This window comes from Balaenoptera borealis (genome assembly GCF_965194805.1).
Source record: "Balaenoptera borealis genome assembly, chromosome: 16".
In the NCBI taxonomy this organism is placed as follows: domain Eukaryota; kingdom Metazoa; phylum Chordata; class Mammalia; order Artiodactyla; family Balaenopteridae; genus Balaenoptera; species Balaenoptera borealis.
Genome location: NC_138872.1, coordinates 49,440,316 through 49,457,991, shown reverse-complemented (window position 1 = coordinate 49,457,991; position 17,676 = coordinate 49,440,316). Strand labels below are relative to the sequence as shown.

The 17,676-nt window shown below is 45.9% G+C and overlaps 1 protein-coding gene across 1 annotated transcript in view; it reads left to right on the top strand.

The window, feature by feature from the left end:
- PCSK2 (proprotein convertase subtilisin/kexin type 2) overlaps positions 1-17,676 on the top strand; it is a 216,948-nt gene that overhangs the window by 164,446 nt on the left and 34,826 nt on the right. The window contains exon 7 of the mRNA XM_082361545.1: positions 10,290-10,378. Within this exon, the coding sequence (XP_082217671.1) occupies positions 10,290-10,378 (89 nt within the window). The remainder of the gene's footprint in view (positions 1-10,289; positions 10,379-17,676) is intronic.

Sequence of the window (17,676 nt, the reverse complement as noted above, 5' to 3'; positions counted from 1 at the left end):
TTAATTTATTTAACTTATTTATTTTTGGCTGCATTGGGTCTTCATTGCTGCGCATGGGCTTTCTCTAGTTGCGGCGAGCAGGGAATACTCTTCGTTGCGGTGCGTGGGCTTCTCACTGCGGTAGCTTCTTTTGTTGTGGAGCACGGGCTCTAGGTGCAAGGGCTCAGTAGTTGTGGCGCGAGGGCTTCGTTGCTCCGTGGCTTGTGGGATCTTCCCGCACCGGGGCCCGAACCCGTGTTCCCTGCATTGGCAGGCAGATTCTTAACCACTGTGCCACCAGGGAAGCCCAGGGCACTAAAATTCTTCTTTGCCAGAGGTGGAATCCCCAAGTGTCCAACTGCCTGAGACACAGTCATCGTGAGTCAGGCAAGTATGATCCTTGCCTCTTAAGGAACCAATGACTCAAGACACAGTGGCCACTTTGACCCATAAATGGGGTTTTTCACAATTATCAAGTCATTTTCAAAGATCCTCATCTATCATGACTTGTTATTACAAAGACTGGACGGTACCACGGTTCAAATCACGGCCTCTCGAAACAAAACTACTGTTGTAAGTGATTATGAGAGGAAGGCGGGTCAAAGTTCAGGCCACAGCCCTGGGAGGATCTGTGGTCCGAAAAGTCGTGTCTGTCCTGGAGGTGGTTCCTGCTTGGCCCAAAGAGAATTTGAAGACAGCACCCTTCCCTTGAGTGTAAGACAAGTTTATTAAAAATTCCCTTTTGGATGAATATTATGCCTAGTATTTCTTTCAGTATAACTAGGGGCTTGTAGAAGAAGGAAAGAGAGTAAAGGAGGGTTTAAAGGAAATATAATTGGCCATGAGTTAATAATTGTTAAAGCTGGATGATGGTTACATGAGATTTCACTCTACTTTTGTCTATTCTGATATTTTCTATAACAAAAAGTAAATTTTAAAAGCATAGGGCGTAAAAAGAGATAAACAGAACTGGGCCTTTAGCTTGGTACTCATGAAACTATTCATTTTGGTGGTTAAGCTTCTGAGGCGCTTGCAATGTCCCATGAGGAGGCGACAGCAGCCCGGATCACTGCAGTGCTAAGTGTAGCCAGGGCTGAAATCATGCGAGGAAAGCGAACGCCTATTAATTACTATGTTTAAGGCACTGTTTTAGTGCTTTGCACGTATTAATTCTCAATCTAACCCTCTGAAATAGGTGTGAACATTATTATCCCTATTTTGGAAACCGAAGCACAGAAAGATTAAATAATGTGTGCAAGGTCACGCAGCTAACAAGTGGTGGAGACAGGATTTGACACCAGTGAGGGGCCATTACAAGCACTGCCTCATAATAAAAGTGCTTTGGAGAGAGAGCGTGGAGAAATGCAAAGTTATCTCTGGCTGGGGAAACTGGGACAGGTTTCCTTGAAGATGTGGCATTTGGTCTGGGATTTGAATGAAGGTACTAGGTAGAGTTGGGAGGGGAGGGGAGTGTATTCTGGGGTGAGGGTACAATTTAGGCAAAGAAGCAGAGGCGGGAGGTACAGACGTGTTCAGGAGGTGTCCTGGATAACTGGTCCTGGAGTTAGAGACTGGTGTAGAAGGCAGCAATCTGAGAAGGCTTCATGGAGGAGGTGAGCATGAAAGGTTTGGACAGGTTGCTAGGAGAAAAGAGGAGAGATCTTGTGATTGGGTCGGAAACTGGGTGTGGGGCATAGACAAGGACGATTCTCCCATTGCACTCTAGGAATGCCGCTGCCCAGAAGCTCTGAGAGCCTTGAGCACTTGCCCTTGGCTGGAGCAGGGTTTACTGCCCAGGCAGCCTGAGCTTCCGGCCTGCCAGTTTCTTCAGGTGTTCTCTTCTGGGCTTGGGCACCAGTCCCAATACCCCATCTTTGCTCAGCAGACTCGGGGCTCTTGGATAAGCTAGTTTCGGCACCGAAACTCCAATGAAGGGCCGCCCCATGCTGACCAGCAGTGGGTTTGCTGCTGCTTCTCCAGCCACACTGCCTGCCACACAGGCCGGTTAGAACGCAGAGGCAATTCCTGCCCAGAAAAGGCCACGCTCTCCATCACTGGCTTCTCACTGCTGTGGAAAGTAGAAAATAAAACGCTCTACCAGGGGCGCTCTCAAAAGCAAGCAAGGAGAACGTTCCCCTTGGTTGAGAAACTGAGTTTAATAGCCGTGTGTCTCCCCTGGGCTTTCCTCACACTTTAAACCATCATATCTCCTCTCTGTGCTTATAGGTTAACTTGTTTTCCTTCAAGTGTACGCTTCTTTAAGAACATACTTAAAACTCCAAGCGAAGGACTCCTTATGAAGGCAAATTTCATACATATGCAGAACTGCTTTTAGGGGACCTGTATATTAGAACTCCTTGCCCTGTGCTTCATTTGATTTTGTAGGATTATTCCTTTTTCGGCAGAGCAAGTGTATTTATTCTACTGTGAACCATTTGATAATTGTATGCGGTATCTGCGCTCCAGGTATGTATTCGAAACACAGTTGAGAAATTTGGAAAAGGAGTATCATTTCCTCCTAGCTTGCAATCAGAGAAATACAGACGACCAAGCAAAATAATAACAGCCACAGTAGCAACAATAACCCAAACTGCAAAAAGGTAGAAAATAATACATATTTAATCAGCATCAATAATATGCAACACAGCTGTAACTGATTTGCTATGAGGTATCAGGATCTAGTATCACATTTTTTTTCTGGCGTTCAATGAATATTGATTGGCTGGTTGATGGATGGGTGGCATACTTTCTCAGCCATGCCAAGATGTTGAGTGCCCTTGACATCTGTCCATTTCAGAGCTGCCTGCTTCTCCCAAGGTTTGCGGCTCACACTTTGTCAATAATCTTCCAGCCTTGCTGGGTTTTAGGTCAATGTTTGGTGATGCACTGCAGATCTGTATTCCATTGCTGTGCTGTTGTCCATAAAACTCTCTCTTGCATAGCATTTCTTTGACAGGCATGCACCACTGAAATGTCATCCCCACCATCGGCAATATTGACAGAGCATCACTGGGTGCAGCATGCTCTATCTATTACGCCCTAAAGAGTAAGAGATTCTGGATTAGATGCAATTCCTGGTCACAAAAAGTTTACTGTAAATTCAGGGAGAGAGAAGACATTTATTATTCAAGCAACCAAAATGAAGGGAAGTATGGATAAATGGATGCCAAGGATCATCTGTCTCTATGTGAGCACGTTTGATTGATAGCATTAGTTAAACCTTCAAATAAGAAAGATTTTCAGTGATTAACTTTTTTTAATTAAAAGTCATATTTTATTCTGAAGAACCCAATAAACAGGCCTAAAAAAGAACATGGGGGGAAAATTGCTCTCTCTGGTTGGCTATTAGCACAGTGATGGAAACCAATACTTTACCCTGGGGACACGTAATGGCTTAGAAATCGACAAACATCTTTCCCTTCTGTCTTTACCGACTAATTCTGAAATTGCCTCCTGGATAACAAAATCCAAACTGCTTTCAAAGACCTAAGTTTTTCTTTCATGTGAGCGTTGAGACTACCTCATAAGCGGATATCAGATCAAAGGTTTGTCTTTGCAATCAACCCCCTCTCTCTAGCCAAACCAGAGCACAGTGAAATCCAACAGAGTTTAATTTTATGAGCTCTTCTGAGCCACTGGAGAAATATCACAAAGTTGTGAGTTTTTAAAAAAATCTCTAGTCTGCTACCTGGATGACACAAGTTTTCATTATTAAAATTTTCCCCTTCAGCTAAAAGAAATAGATGTAACACAGATTTGGCGTTGTGGAGAGAATCATATAGATTGCAAAAGAAATATCTGTATGTTGGTATAATCATTTCTACTTTGGAAACTAATGTTTGCCATATGGGGGGATTTTATGGTCCTCAGGTGGCAATTATTCTTTTCTTAAGAGAGAAAAATACAGTAGATTATAATGGACAAAGGTAGTGGTATGTTGGTCGCTTGGTATGGAATAAGTGATCCCTGAATCAGTTTCCCCTATCTGTGAAATGGAACTAAAGCTCCACCTTGGAGGTTTGCATGAGGGACTAGAGAGAAAGAGCACGGACAATGGCTCTGGGGATTTTTATGAGCCAGGCCTGGAAGCAGCGTACATCCCGTCACCCACATAACATCAGCTGAAATTCAGTCACTTGGCCACATGCACGTGTGGGGGAGGCTGGGAAATGGAGCCTAACCGGATCCCAGGAAGAAAAGAAAATGAGCTTGGTTACCAGTTAGTATGTTCTGTCACCAAAAAAAAATCATGTGGCAAAGACAGACCATGTTGTAGCAGAAAACCTAAGCCAAGGACCCTAACCAGTGAGTGAGCCAAAGAACCAGTGAAAGCTGGTTAAACCACTAAGTTACTTTTTGAATTAGTCAGGATTCTGCAGAGAAAAAGAATGAATCAGATACGTATTTAAAAAGAAAGAGATTTGTTATAAGGAATTGGCTCATGCAATTATGGGGTCTGGCAAGTCCAAAATCTGCAGGGTGGGCTGGCAGGCTGGAGACCCAGGAGAGACGAGCTGGAGTCCAAAGGCAGTGCTGGAGGATTTTCTCTTACCCAGAGAAGGCTGGTCTTTTTGTTCTATTCAGACCTTCAACGGATTGGATGAGGCCCACCCACACTACGGAGGACAATCTGCTTTACTCAGAGCCCACCAATTTAAATGTTAACCTCATCCAAAAAACACCTTCACAGGAACACCCAAAATAATGTTTAATCAAATATCTGAGCACACCATGTCCCAGCCAAATCGACACATAAATTTAACCATCACACTTTTTATCTGCACATTTCTGAGCATCAGGAATACATGATATATTTTTTTAAGATTTTATTTTTTTATTAGTTATCTATTTTATACGTATTAGTGTATACATGTCAATCCCAATCTCCCAATTCATCCCACCACCACCACCACCACCCTGCTTTCCCCCCTTTGGTGTCCATGCGTTTGTTCTCTACATCTGCGTCTCATTTTCTGCCCTGCAAACCAGTTCATCTGTACCATTTTTCTAGATTCTACATATGTGCGTTAATATACGACATTTGTTTTTCCCTTTCTGACTTACTTCACTCTGTATGACAGTCTCTAGGTCCATCCACGTCTCTGCAAATGACCCAATTTCATTCCTTTTTATGGCTGAGTAATATTCCATTGTATATATGTACCACATCTTCTTTATCCACTCGTCTGTCGATGGGCATTTAGGTTGCTTCCATGACCTGGCTATTGTAAATAGTGCTGCAATGAACATTGGGGTGCATGTGTCTTTTTGAATTATGGCTTTCTCTGGGTATATGCCCAGTAGTGGGATTGCTGGGTCATATGGTAGTTCTATTTTTAGTATTTAAGGAACATCTATACTGTTCTCCATAGTGGCTGTATCAATTTACATTCCCACCAACAGTGCAGGAGGGTTCCCTTTTCTCCACACCCTCTCCAGCATTTGTTGTTTGTAGATTTTCTGAAGATGCCCATTCTAACCGGTGTGAGGTGATACCTCATTGTAGTTTTGATTTGCATTTCTCTAATAATTAGTGATGTTGAGCAGCTTTTCATGTGCCTCTTGGCCATCTGTATGTCTTCTTTGGAGAAATGTCTATTTAGGCCTTCTGCCCATTTTTTGATTGGGTTGTCTGTTTTTTTTAATATTGAGCTGCATGAGCTGTTTATATATTTTAGAGATTAATCCTTTGTCTGTAAATTCCTTTGCAAATATTTTCTCCCATTCTGAGGGTTGTCTTTTCATCTTGTTTATAAAGGTCATGCTTAAGAACAGGGGGTCGGAAGCAGCAAACCTGTGTCTGAATTCTGGTTCTGCCTCTGAACTGAGAAGTGACTTAGTATCTTGATGCTCGACTCCCTCTTCTTTAAAATGGGGATAATGATAGTTGTGAGAATTAAATAAAACAAAGCCTGCAGCACTCTCGGCATGGTGCCCACCCACGGTGGGTGTCAGTAAATGAGAGGTGCCGTATGCATGCTGCCCCGTGCATCTCTCCCTGAATGGAGTCACATAGAAATGCATGCTTTGGCTGCAAAGGGCAAGAAGGGTGGCCAGTCGCTCTAGTGAAAGGTCAGCAATGTGGAAGAAGGGGCACTGTCTCTCCGGAGATGTGCCCCCTCCCCGGGTCGGAGCAGGTCCTCAGGGTTTTCTTGGACATCTCAGCAGCCACCACGGCTGTAGGGAGGCCCCAGTGCAGCCATCATCAGGGTCCGGGCTTAAGCCCCACCCCACACAGGTTAACCTGGGATTGTCCCTCCAGCCTTGCTTGTCTAGCGTATCAGTTATCTATTGCTAAATAATGCCACGTAACAAATCATCCCAAAAGTAGTAGCTTAAAGCAATAAGCACTGATATCGCTCACAAGTCTGTAGGTCAGCGGGACAGTTCTGTTCATCTGGCTCGTCCCTGCATCCAGGGTTGGCTGGCAGGGAGGCTGGGGGCTGGCTGGCTTAGGATGGCCTCTCTCACATGTCTGGGGGACAGCTGGCTGTCAGCTTGGGTGACAGGCATGAGGGGTTACAGTCTCTCACCATCCAATGGGCCAGCCTGGGCTTGTCCACATGGCACCAGGGCAGTTTCAGGAGAAAGGGCAGCTGTGGTCCTCTTGAGGGCCAGGCTCATCACTTCCACCACATTCTTTTGTCCAAAGCAAGTCACGAGGCCAGCCAGACTCAAGGTAGGGGAAATGTGCTACCCCTCTTCATGAAGGAGCAAGAAAATCACACTGCCAAGGGCATGGGCCCAGGAGAACAGTAGATCGAGGCCGTTCTGGCAACGTGACACCCCTGACTCCTGTCAATTGCCCCACGATGACCTTCGTCAGAAGGAGGCCATTAATTAGTTAAAGCACAAAGTTACGGACTTGTTTCTATAGAATCAGAGAGCACTCACTAACCCTAGTCAGCGGTTCAGGTCTCCCAGGGGCCAGACGATGAGTCCACACAAGTGTTGGATCTTCACCAAAAATCAGTCTTCTTGCCCTTCCCGTGGAGCACTGTTCAGTAATCTATTTTTTCAATTACTTTCGTTCTGAATATGTTGAAGACGTTTAAAAAGGTTATAAATTACTCAGATTTTGTTAGATAACATCTTTTTGGCCAAATCCCACTCTTTTGTGAGCTCATCAGACTTCTCACCTGGACTGTTTTATTCAATCAGCCAATCAATAAACATTTACTGAATTTCAAAAAAAAAAGGAGACCAATCAAGCCATCGAGATTTGTCCCTCCTCCCCACACCCACAGCTATTTCCACTTCTGACAGACTCATGTTTTACTCTAGAGACAAAGGGAAGCTACTGGATGTGCTTGAGAGAGCAAAGGGACCAGATGAACATGGACTTGGAAAAGGATTCTCCTGATATTCAGGGGAGCAAGCTCGCTCTCTGAGATGATCAGGAAAACAGGACTGAAGGGAAGGCACTCAAGGCCGTGGCGACAGAGCTGACAGAGGCCCAGGGGTGCGAAGAGGCCTGGTGTCACCAACAATTACAGGGAGCCACTACCCGCTTATAATTAGTGTCGCCTAATTTAGCAATGAAATGTTTTTTCCCATATGTTCCTCTGGAGGGACCACGACGGTCATCTCCCCACTTAAAGGCCAAAATTAAGGATATGGAAGCATTCAGTGTCTTTAATCTGCTCAAGGAAGTTCTCACGATTTTGTCCTCCAGCCTTTCGTGAGCAGTTTTAGGGCAGAGAAGGTCTGTCACAGGGTGGGAGGGTGATGGGTGGTCCAGTAGCTGACCCTGGGTCTCAGACCTGGCCCAGATCCTCGGATACTCAGCTTTGACATCTGTGAAATGGAGTAGTACCTACTCCCACGAGGGGTAAAGGGGGTGCGACAAGAAAAGCACCGATTGTGGTCCCTGCTGAGGAACGACTGCCCCGTCCACAGCAGGTGCTGTTGGTCCTCCTCGCTCCTCAGAGCGGGGCTCCCCCTCCACCAGCATAACGTGTGCTTCACAGATGTCGGTCACAGCATCGACTGTTCCAGGCAAGGCCTCGGAAAGGAGAGCCTGGCAGGGCTGATTATTAAATAATAAGGAAATTAGTGCTCACTCGAATTAGATGTGGCACTGCTTTTTAAACTTTTATTCAAATATTTATTTGTTCAGCATGAACCAAACAACAAGGGAACCAGCCAAATTTAATCAGTGTCTGCACAAGCTCCATTTTTAAATATATATGTGTGTGTATATAAAGTATATGCATGTCCTCTTAATACAGCGTGTATTTTATATATTTAAATATCTAATATGTGGATTATATATAATGTATAAGTATATATACATATGAATATAGAAGTATATAATTACAAATACATAAGTAGATATAAGTACAACTCTGTACTTAAATATATACATTTAAAGTCTACATACGAATCAATATAAAATGTGTATGTATATATTTCACTTTATATAGATACATGTGTATATACTTCCATGATGTTTTTCAGAATTTTATTTACCATTTTCTTCAGCACTGAGAATAAGATGGGGGCCATGAAAGCCCATGGGTAGTTTCTCCCATCAAGTTAAACCATAACTAAGTCCCTTCTCAAAAATCTCAAATGAGATCTACCAAAAACTTACAGGCAAGAAGACAGGGGTTTTGCCTGTAAGTTTTTGGTAGATACTCAGTCAGCACGTGGGCTCTTCACAGAGCTTTGACCACAGGGCTGGCCTCTGCAGTCACAACGAGGTCTCCTCGGACACCGCATACAGATTTCATTCTTGTTCCAAAGGGAATTTTGAGTCCATAAGATGTGTAGCCTTCATGGAGGCAGGATTCACTTTTGCTCATATAGAGAAAGAAAATACGTGTGTATACTTTCAGTCCTCCGATGTGATTTTTTAAGGGCGGGTGCGAGATTTGCTTGCCCCAAGAGAATGTGGCAGAGTCTACACCGCAGAAATCAGGACTTCTTGGGCTATGCAGCCAATAAGTCCCCTTCCCCACATCCCTTCCTGCACCCGCCGTGTGAATAGTGAGGGGGAAGCCAGCCCTCACCACCATCCCCTCTGCAGGCCAGCTGACACTTTTGCAGCCGACTTCGTATTTAGCTGCCTCATGGGCCATTAGGATGGACTTTCAGGTTGGGGCTGGCCGTTTCCAGTGATGTGTACATTGGATCACTCCTCCTCTTGAATGCTGTTTGGGGTTAAAACACGGCATTCTGATTGACTTCGAGCTTATGCGGGGTTCAGTTCCCCGTTGCCGTTTAACAAACGGCCCCGAAACCTAGTGGCTTAAAAGAGAATATTTACTAGCTCACAATCCTGCAACTTAGGTGGGCACCTGTCTCTCTCCATGTGCTGCTGACGGGGTAACCTGGCAGGGTCTGGGGGAGGGAGGCCTCCAGGGGCCTCACCTGAGGTGTTGGAACAACGGGGGCTGCCCAGCTGCACTGCCCGCGTGGCCTCAGCTGTAGCCCAAGCTCCTCTGTACGGACCCTGGCCCAGAGGACAGAGGGCATCCTCTCGCTGCCTCCCATGGGTCCAAGCCAGCCACCAGGCCGCCCCAGTTCAAGGGGAGAGCCGTTTGGATTCCTTTGGTGGAACGGAAAAGGGAGCAAAAGGGAAAAAGTTAATGAAATTCCAGTGTCTATTGCAGAGAACATTCTGGAACATAAGCCCTGAGAAGGCCTTGCTCAGAATTGTAAGACCGGCAAACTTCAGAAAGATTATCTAATAGATGCCTGGGACTCTTAATCTGGTCGGCCTCAAAGTTTCTGTGGACCCCTCGAAATTGAATGCAAACAGTTGCCAGTGTGTGTTTATTTGGTTCCAGAGGAAGGTGGGAGATGTGTAGCATTCAGTATGTCCTAAAGGAGGTTATAATCCAAAAAGGCAAATAACTTTTATCCCACAACTGACAGGCAGCATTCATTACCTGCCTGTGGACAGAACCAGCCTTGAAAATAAACACCAGCCCACAATTCTAGCGCTTCAAAAAAAAAAAAAATCAGCTGTTTCGACCAGCACCAACCTGTCTTAGATTGTGTCTCCTTTTCACAGAAAGCCTATAACTGTTTTCCGCAGTAAGACACTTCGAATTTTAAAGTAAAGATCACCTCTCAAGGTTGAAAATGTTCTGAGAAGACTCTTCATGGTAGAAACAAGCCAAGGTCAGGAAGGGCAGCTGGGAATTGGAAGGGGTTGAAAGGAGAGACACAGATGGAAAATCCAGGGTCCTGGGCTGGCTCCGGGCTAACTGAACCATTGAAAAGAACCATAGATAGAATTTAAGGGATCTTCTCCAAGTCATTTGACCCTGTATCTGACTTGTCTTTACTGTTCTCTGCAGCCATGGGACCCGATGCGCCGGGGAAGTTTCTGCAGTCGCCAACAACAACATCTGCGGGGTCGGAGTGGCCTACGGCTCCAAGGTCGCAGGTAGGCTGTCCCTGGCAAACAACCCCAGGAGGCATCACACTCGGGTCTCGGGCCTGGCCACGGCGCGGCGAAGATTCCCAGTGGAGCCGGAGGGCGGGGACTGGTACATTTAGCAAGAGTGAAAAACATTTTTTTAACTTAGCCTATATGGCAAGATCAATAAACTTAAAAAATTTTTAAGGTGCACAGATCATGAGTGCACAGATCATGAGCACACTGGTCAATGAAGTTTCACAAACTGATCACATCCATGTAACCATCAAGAAACAAAACACGACCAGCACCCCAAAGCCCTCCTTGTGTCCCCTCCCAGTTACTGCCCATATGCACAAGAACAGTCACGACCCTGATTTCTAACAGCAAATGTCAGTTATTCCCAGTTTTTAAACTTTATATAAATGGAATTGTACTGTGTGTACTCTTTGTGTGTCAGTATCCATAACATCTTTTTTTTTTTATTGGAGTAGAGTTGATTTACAATGTTGTGTTAGTTTCTGGTGTACAGCAAAGTAATTCAGTTATACATATATGTGGTGTGTGTGTGTGTGTGTGTGTGTGTGTGTGTGTGTGTGTATAGATATTCCTTTTCATATTCTTTTCCATTACCATTTATCACAGGATATTGAATATAGCTCCCTGTGCTGTACAGTAGGACCTTGTTGTTTATCTATTCTATATATACTAGTTTGCATCTGCTAATCCCAAGCTCCCAATCCAACACTCCCTCACCCGCCCTCCCCCTTGGCAACCACAAGTCTGTTCTCTATGTCTGTGAGTCTGTTTCCATTTCTTAGATAAGTTCATTTGTGTCATATTTTAGATTCCACATGTAAGTGATATCATATGGTATTTGTCTTTCTCTTTCTGACTTACTTCACTTAGTATAATACTCTCCAGGTCCATCCATGTTACTGCAAATGGCATTTTTTCATTCTTTTCATGGCTGAGTAGTATTCCATTGCATATATGTACCACATCTTCTTTATCCTTTCATCTGTAGATGGACATTTATGTTGTTTCCATGTCTTGGCTATTGTGAATAGTGCCGCTATGAACGCAGGGGTGCATATGTCTTTTCAAATTACAGTTTTGTCTGGATATGTGCCCAGGAGTGGGATTTCTGGTTCATATGGCAACTCTATTTTTAGTTTTCTGAGGAACCTCCATACTGTTTCCATAATGGTTGCACCAATTTACATTCCCACCAACAGTTAAGAGGGTTCCCTATCTTTTCGAATTATAGTTTTGTCCAAGTATCCATAACATTTTAATAGGAATCAAATAAAGACAGTAGAATATAAGGAGGTGTGTACAAATTATTGTAAACATACTCAGAACTCTTCCAAATGTTTTTGGTGGGGTTTTTTGTATGTTTGTTTGTTTGCACAATGCCTCTCATCTTTAAGGGAAAATATTCTACCTAGAACCTTTTTATTAAGTTCCACCAGAAAGATATTTAACAAATTCCTCTTTATGGGCCTTTAGAAACAAGGGTGACTGGTCACCAGAAATTTAGAAACCAACACCTCCCCCCCCAAAAAAAAGAGAGAGAGAGAAAGGGAGAGAGAAAATGAGAGAAAGGGGTTCATAAGCTTTCAACAAGATGCTGGAGAATGGAGTGGCTCCTGGCTCATTCCCAGTTTTGCATCAAATTTGGTTCTTAATTTATTCAGGCTGAGTCATCCAACCTTGCTTTTCTTTTTTTTTTACAACTGTCTTGATATTTTTTTCCTGGTGATTTAATGGAACCATAAACATACTTTGTGCTGACACTTGCATTTCCAGGGACCTAAATAAAGCAAGAGCAACCTATACAAACCCACCATTAACCTCTTTCAACACTGTCTGCTAAGAGGTTTGCCTGAGCTGGGTGCTGAATTCCTCAAACGAATACATCCAGAGGGTTCTGAAATGTAACTGGGGCGGCTTTGCCCCTTGGCTTTCATCTCTCTGTATTCTGTGTGCCTCCAAAATGCTGGCATCAGAATGTCAGAAGACATTACGAGCTCAGGGGAAAGAATATCACCTGGTTAATATTTTATAAGCCAGGCTCACACTCCGGGTGCTTTCTGAGTAGGGGGTTCCCTGTTCGCAGGGCAGAGTGGAGGCAACTGAAAATGTCAAACGTGGATTTCTCATTCACAATGACGGTCTTCAAAAGAGTTTGAAGTTTCTGCATGCCCAAAGTAACTGGGTTTTTGAACAGGGATCCTCAGAACAACTGCCAGCAACAGTGAAGAGTTGGAATTAGCTCATGGCGTTTGGGGGTCCGCTGGGGTCTTTTTCTCCATCTGCTTCTTCTTTTTCTCTCTTGTAATTTGCACTCTGAAAACATCTAAGCTGCTTATGAAATGTACCTGATTCTCCTGCTCTCTTTGTTTGAATTCCCTAAAAGCAAACCTGAAGCAAGGATCTGGGTGCAAGGAGTTTCTTTGGGAGGTGACCCTGGGAAGCCAGTGAGAGAAAGAGAGGGAAAGATGGTGGGAAGAGGGACCAACAGAGGGTGTGTAGATGAGCTGGTCGCTGCCTAACTGGGTCTCTGGGGGGCTCTTGCCCCCTGAGAGGAGGAGGCTGGGAGTTTATCCACCAACTCCCATCCCTCATCGGTGGGGTTGGGGGGTGGGGGCGGGACCTCAGCCACGAGCACCTGGCCTGTCCAGCCTGCAGCTCCACCCCCAAGGCAGAGGACACGCCCCAGGCAAGCCCCTCGTTGGGGTCGGCAGATCCAGGCAGGGTGTGACAGCCTCTGACTCATCCCTGATGCCAAAGGCGAGCGGATGCAGCCCGATACCTCAAAGACACGACCCGACCCGTGTCCGTGAACCCCGATAGCTCACAGGTCTCAAGGCAAGGCTCTGAGGATCCAGGAGCCAAGCCCAGAGCCGGGGGGAGGCAGGCCCAGCCCCACAGAGGCTCTGAGCAAAGGGGCCGCCTTCTTGCGCTCCCTTAACCCCAGCTTGTCTCCTCTGTAGCCACTCTTACGGGTCCTAAGCGCTCATGGGCAGGAAGGTCCAGTCCCCACCCTGTGCCCGGCACGACATCCAGTGACTCAGGGCTCCCACAGGGGAGCAAAAGGAATTCTTCCTGAGAACGCCCTGGAGAGGTACTCAGGAATCGCAACAGAAGCAGAATTCTTCCTTACAGATTTGGGGGGAACATTTTGTTCATTCTGGCTGGCAATTTCAAAAGTTGGCTGATTTTCCTTTTCTATTGATAAATGGGCCGTACTCTCCGGAGACTTTCCTTTCCCGAGCTTTCTGAGCTGGTGAGGTCTGGAGCGCCATCTGGTGGCCGACTAATATCACTGCTCGTCTCAAGGTGTTCAGTCACAGGGTAGGGAGGCGATGTCCCAAATGTCCCCTGGATCCCGGGTCTCTTGTCTTCAAAAAAAGGCTAAAGTTAAGGTGCTGCAGAACCTCAGTCCAGAAAAAGAAAGGAAAGTGGAGACGAGATGATAAAATGAGTCCTCTGAAGGGAAACAAGGAAAAAAATCATTGAGCATCTCTTCATCGGCCCGTGAGCCTTTTGGGTTTCTCTTCTACTCATACACTTTCTCATTTTTCCATGGAGGTTCCTGTCTTTTTCCTGTTAATTTGCACATGTTCTTGGTATGTCCCACATATTAGCCCCTGATCAGTTTTAATCAGTACAAGGATCTTCTCCCAAACTTTCACATGAGGCCATTAGTCCACCTGGCCACCACCTCTTCATCCTGCAGCAAGTGGGTCCCCACGGCATCCTCCAACATCATTGCCCAGGCCAGTCCCCATCCACAGATAAAGATGCTAAATCTTCTCTTCCCAGCACTAATACTGTCAGTTATCGCAAATTCTTGTGCCTGGTTCTTTGATCAGTGTCATTCTCCGCAGGCAGACAACAGTGTCCACAAAGACAGGAGCCATGTCTGTTTACTCTCCCCTCCGCACCCACAGCAGGGTCTGGCACACAGAGGATGTTGAAACCCTATTTGCTGAGTGACAGAAAGCAAGGAAGCAATAAAGAGAAGGAAGCGTCAGTGGATAAACCCATGATAATCAGTAGAGATTAGTCACTGAATAAAAGAATCGGTGGATGAATGGAGTTGAGGGATTAAGGGCATACAGATCTAAGTACCCAAAGCTGATGGAATTTCTACCAGGTATCTCCCCTTCTACCAGCACCGTCTCACCTTTGCTACTTTATCCCAATCAAATTAGTTCCAAGGAGACCTGGGCCTTCTCATCACCCACTTCCCCTCCCCAGCAAGGGCACACTGGGAATGTCCACCAGCAGTGAAGACAGGCAGGGGACCCCTTTGCATCAACACCCTAGGCCACTCCAGGCCAACGAGCATCACGGCCATCCAACCACTGTATGTCATCTGGATGCTGGAAATAGAGCGTGTGAATTCCCAGCGGCTCATCTTTTCCATTTACCCGTCAGAATCTCAAAATCTTGGGCCCCAAAGAGGGTCTAAAGTTCCCTGAGTCCGAACACCCACTGACACTTGCATGATGATAACAACAATAGCAGTAACAATAATAATAATAACATCTCGTCGCTTCCAATGTGTCTGGCACGATGCAAAACGCTTTACTCACTTAACCCTCTTTACAGCCTTATCATACATTATTATATATCTTATAAAGAGAACATATTTATTATATATTATTATCCCTCTTTTACAGAGAACGAAACTGAACATGGGGCCACACAGCTAGTAAACTGTAAAACAATTCAGCACCCAGCGCAGCCTGGGTCCCTGCACTAAAACGCTTGAAGAGCTTCTCTCTCTTTTTTTTTTTTAAATTAATTAATTTATTTATTTTTGGTTGCGTTGGGTCTTCGTGGCTGTGCGTGGGCTTTCTCTAGTTGCAGTGAGCGGGGGCTACTCTTTGTTGCGGTGCACAGGCTTCTCACTGCGGTGGCTTCTCTTGTTGCAGAGCACGGGCTCTGGGCACGCGGGCTTCAGTAGCTATGGCACGCAGGCTCAGTAGTTGTGGCACACGGGCTTAGTTGCTCTGCGGCACGTGGGATCTTCCCGGACCAGGGCTCGAAACTGTGTCCCCTGCACTGGCGGGCAGATTTTTAACCACTGTGCCACCAGGGAAGTCCCGAACGGCTTCTCTTTTCCTGCTCTCCTGATGTAGCCTGGACCCAGCCTGGAACTGCACGCCTCCAGTGACGGGAAACTCACTCTCTCACAACAAAGTCTGTTCCGCCTTTGGACATGGGTAACTCTAGAAACTTCTTCCTTAAGATGAGCTCTCTCTTTGACTTCTGTTGCCTGTTTCCATGAGCACAGCTGTTACCACTTCTTCTAGCTAACACATGGCAAGGAGAGAGGGAAATTCCAATTAGTCTGGCTCCCAAAGAGTAAATGCTCTGTAACACGCAGACCAGTACATCTGGGCTGTCCCAAAGTCTTGGTGCTGTCTCAAAGCTTTAATAACTTCAAAACTTTTTTGAAAGTTTAATTACTTACATTTCCTTATCCACTTATTTATATGTTTTGAAGAGAAAGGTTAATTTCCATTTTTTATTTTAAACATGCCTTTATTAAAGTAACTCTTTAAGACAACCTAATTCTTTTCTTAGTTTTAATTTTTAAATCAATGTTTGGCATCTTTAGCCAAAGGGACTGAGATAAAAAATCGAAATTGGAAGTGTATTATTCAAAATTCACAAAATCAAATAAATGGACAACCAATATAAATAATGAACACTTCAAATGATGTTTCTTGCAAATTTGTCAGATTTATACCTCTGAGAGTATGAAAAAGGCTCGAAATGCATCATGCCTTTTGGGAGATGCTGTCTCTTGCCTTCAGTCCCTTCCAGGACTCAGGAGTTGCAGCCGGGTGCCCACCGTGTGCCGGTCCTGCTGGGGGGCGGGGATGCAGCAGTGAGCCAGCAGACAAGACACCTGCCCTCACACAGCTTCGAGTCTAAAGGGAGACCCGGACAACGAGCAAACAAGCACGACAATATCAGATCATGATTGCTGGTTGCCGGGGCACAGCAAGTGACTTGAGGGCAGGTTCTACAGCATCACACCTGGGCTTCTGCAGAGCCCCTCAGAGCAGCCCCAGGCTGGGGCCAGGCCAGGTGGCATTGGCCTTACCTGCCTTCCTCTGAAGGCAGAGCAGATAGACTTATGCATCTGCTGACGAGCGCTCCTTTGAGCAAAGATTCTAAAAAGAGTTTGAAAACCACACTGTAGACCGTTATCAAAGTACCCTGAAATTTCTCTACCAGCGATGAATTGCTTCCACATATTTGGCCAATAAAACTCCTAATAGTCCAGTGAGTTTGTACATATTTTATCTGAGTTTTTAAATAAAGCAGTAAAAATCGCTTGTTGGCACAATGATTAACATGTTTCCAGATCCTTAAGACCTAGACCAGCATGCATCGGCTCCTTAGCCTGCAGATGAATATTAGTGAACACAAAAGTGGCGATTATCGACACTGAGGTGTGGGGACAGATGTAGCACTTCCTGGTGTCCGTACAAGCTCACCTTTTGTAACAGGAGGAGAGGCAGAGGATTTAGCTCAAATCCCTGGGCTGTGCAGACCCTAGAGCCCAGGGCTGCACGCAAGCAGTGCAGCAGGCGTGAGGCTCAGGTTCTAAAAGGCAGGAGGGACTCACAGATTCACTGCTGGTCATGAATGTGGTGCTCAGGCCGGCGGAAGGGCAGGGGACAGAAATGCTTGATGTGCAGGCTCTCCTGCCATCACCTCGCCCGCAGCCAGCAGAGCATTGTGCAAACGTGAGGATGCTGAGTCCTGGTTCCCTGGGCTTCCCGCTCTCCCTCTGCCTCTCACTCTCACCCTCTTGCCTTCCCCATCTTTCTCGCTCTCTCTCTCCCCCCTCCCCGCCCCCCTAGACTATCCAGGGACAGAGTCCCTCCCTAAAAACCCTTGGGTCACCCTGAGCCTGGGTCTTGGCTGCTAATGGGGCAGTTGCCTGCAAAAATTAATACTGTATCTCATTCAATTCATGCATGCCTCACTCCCTCCGAGCTTAATGAGATTCAAAGAATGCCGGGGGCCTGGCCCCTGAATGTGAATGAGAGCCCTCCTCCCAGCCCGTGGCCGCCCCTGCCTCCCTAGATGGTGAACAGTCAGAAGATTAATACACAACAGCTCTGATGTTCTGGGCAGCACAAAGGGAGCCAGGGCGGGATGAAGAGGGAGAGAGGCAGAGAGACAGGACCTGCAAAGAGAGAGGGCAAAGGGCACCAGCTGGTGACAAAATGCAAGGTCGCCACTGTTTGGCACGTGGGACAGTCCGGGCGCACTTTGGCCAGAGTTGA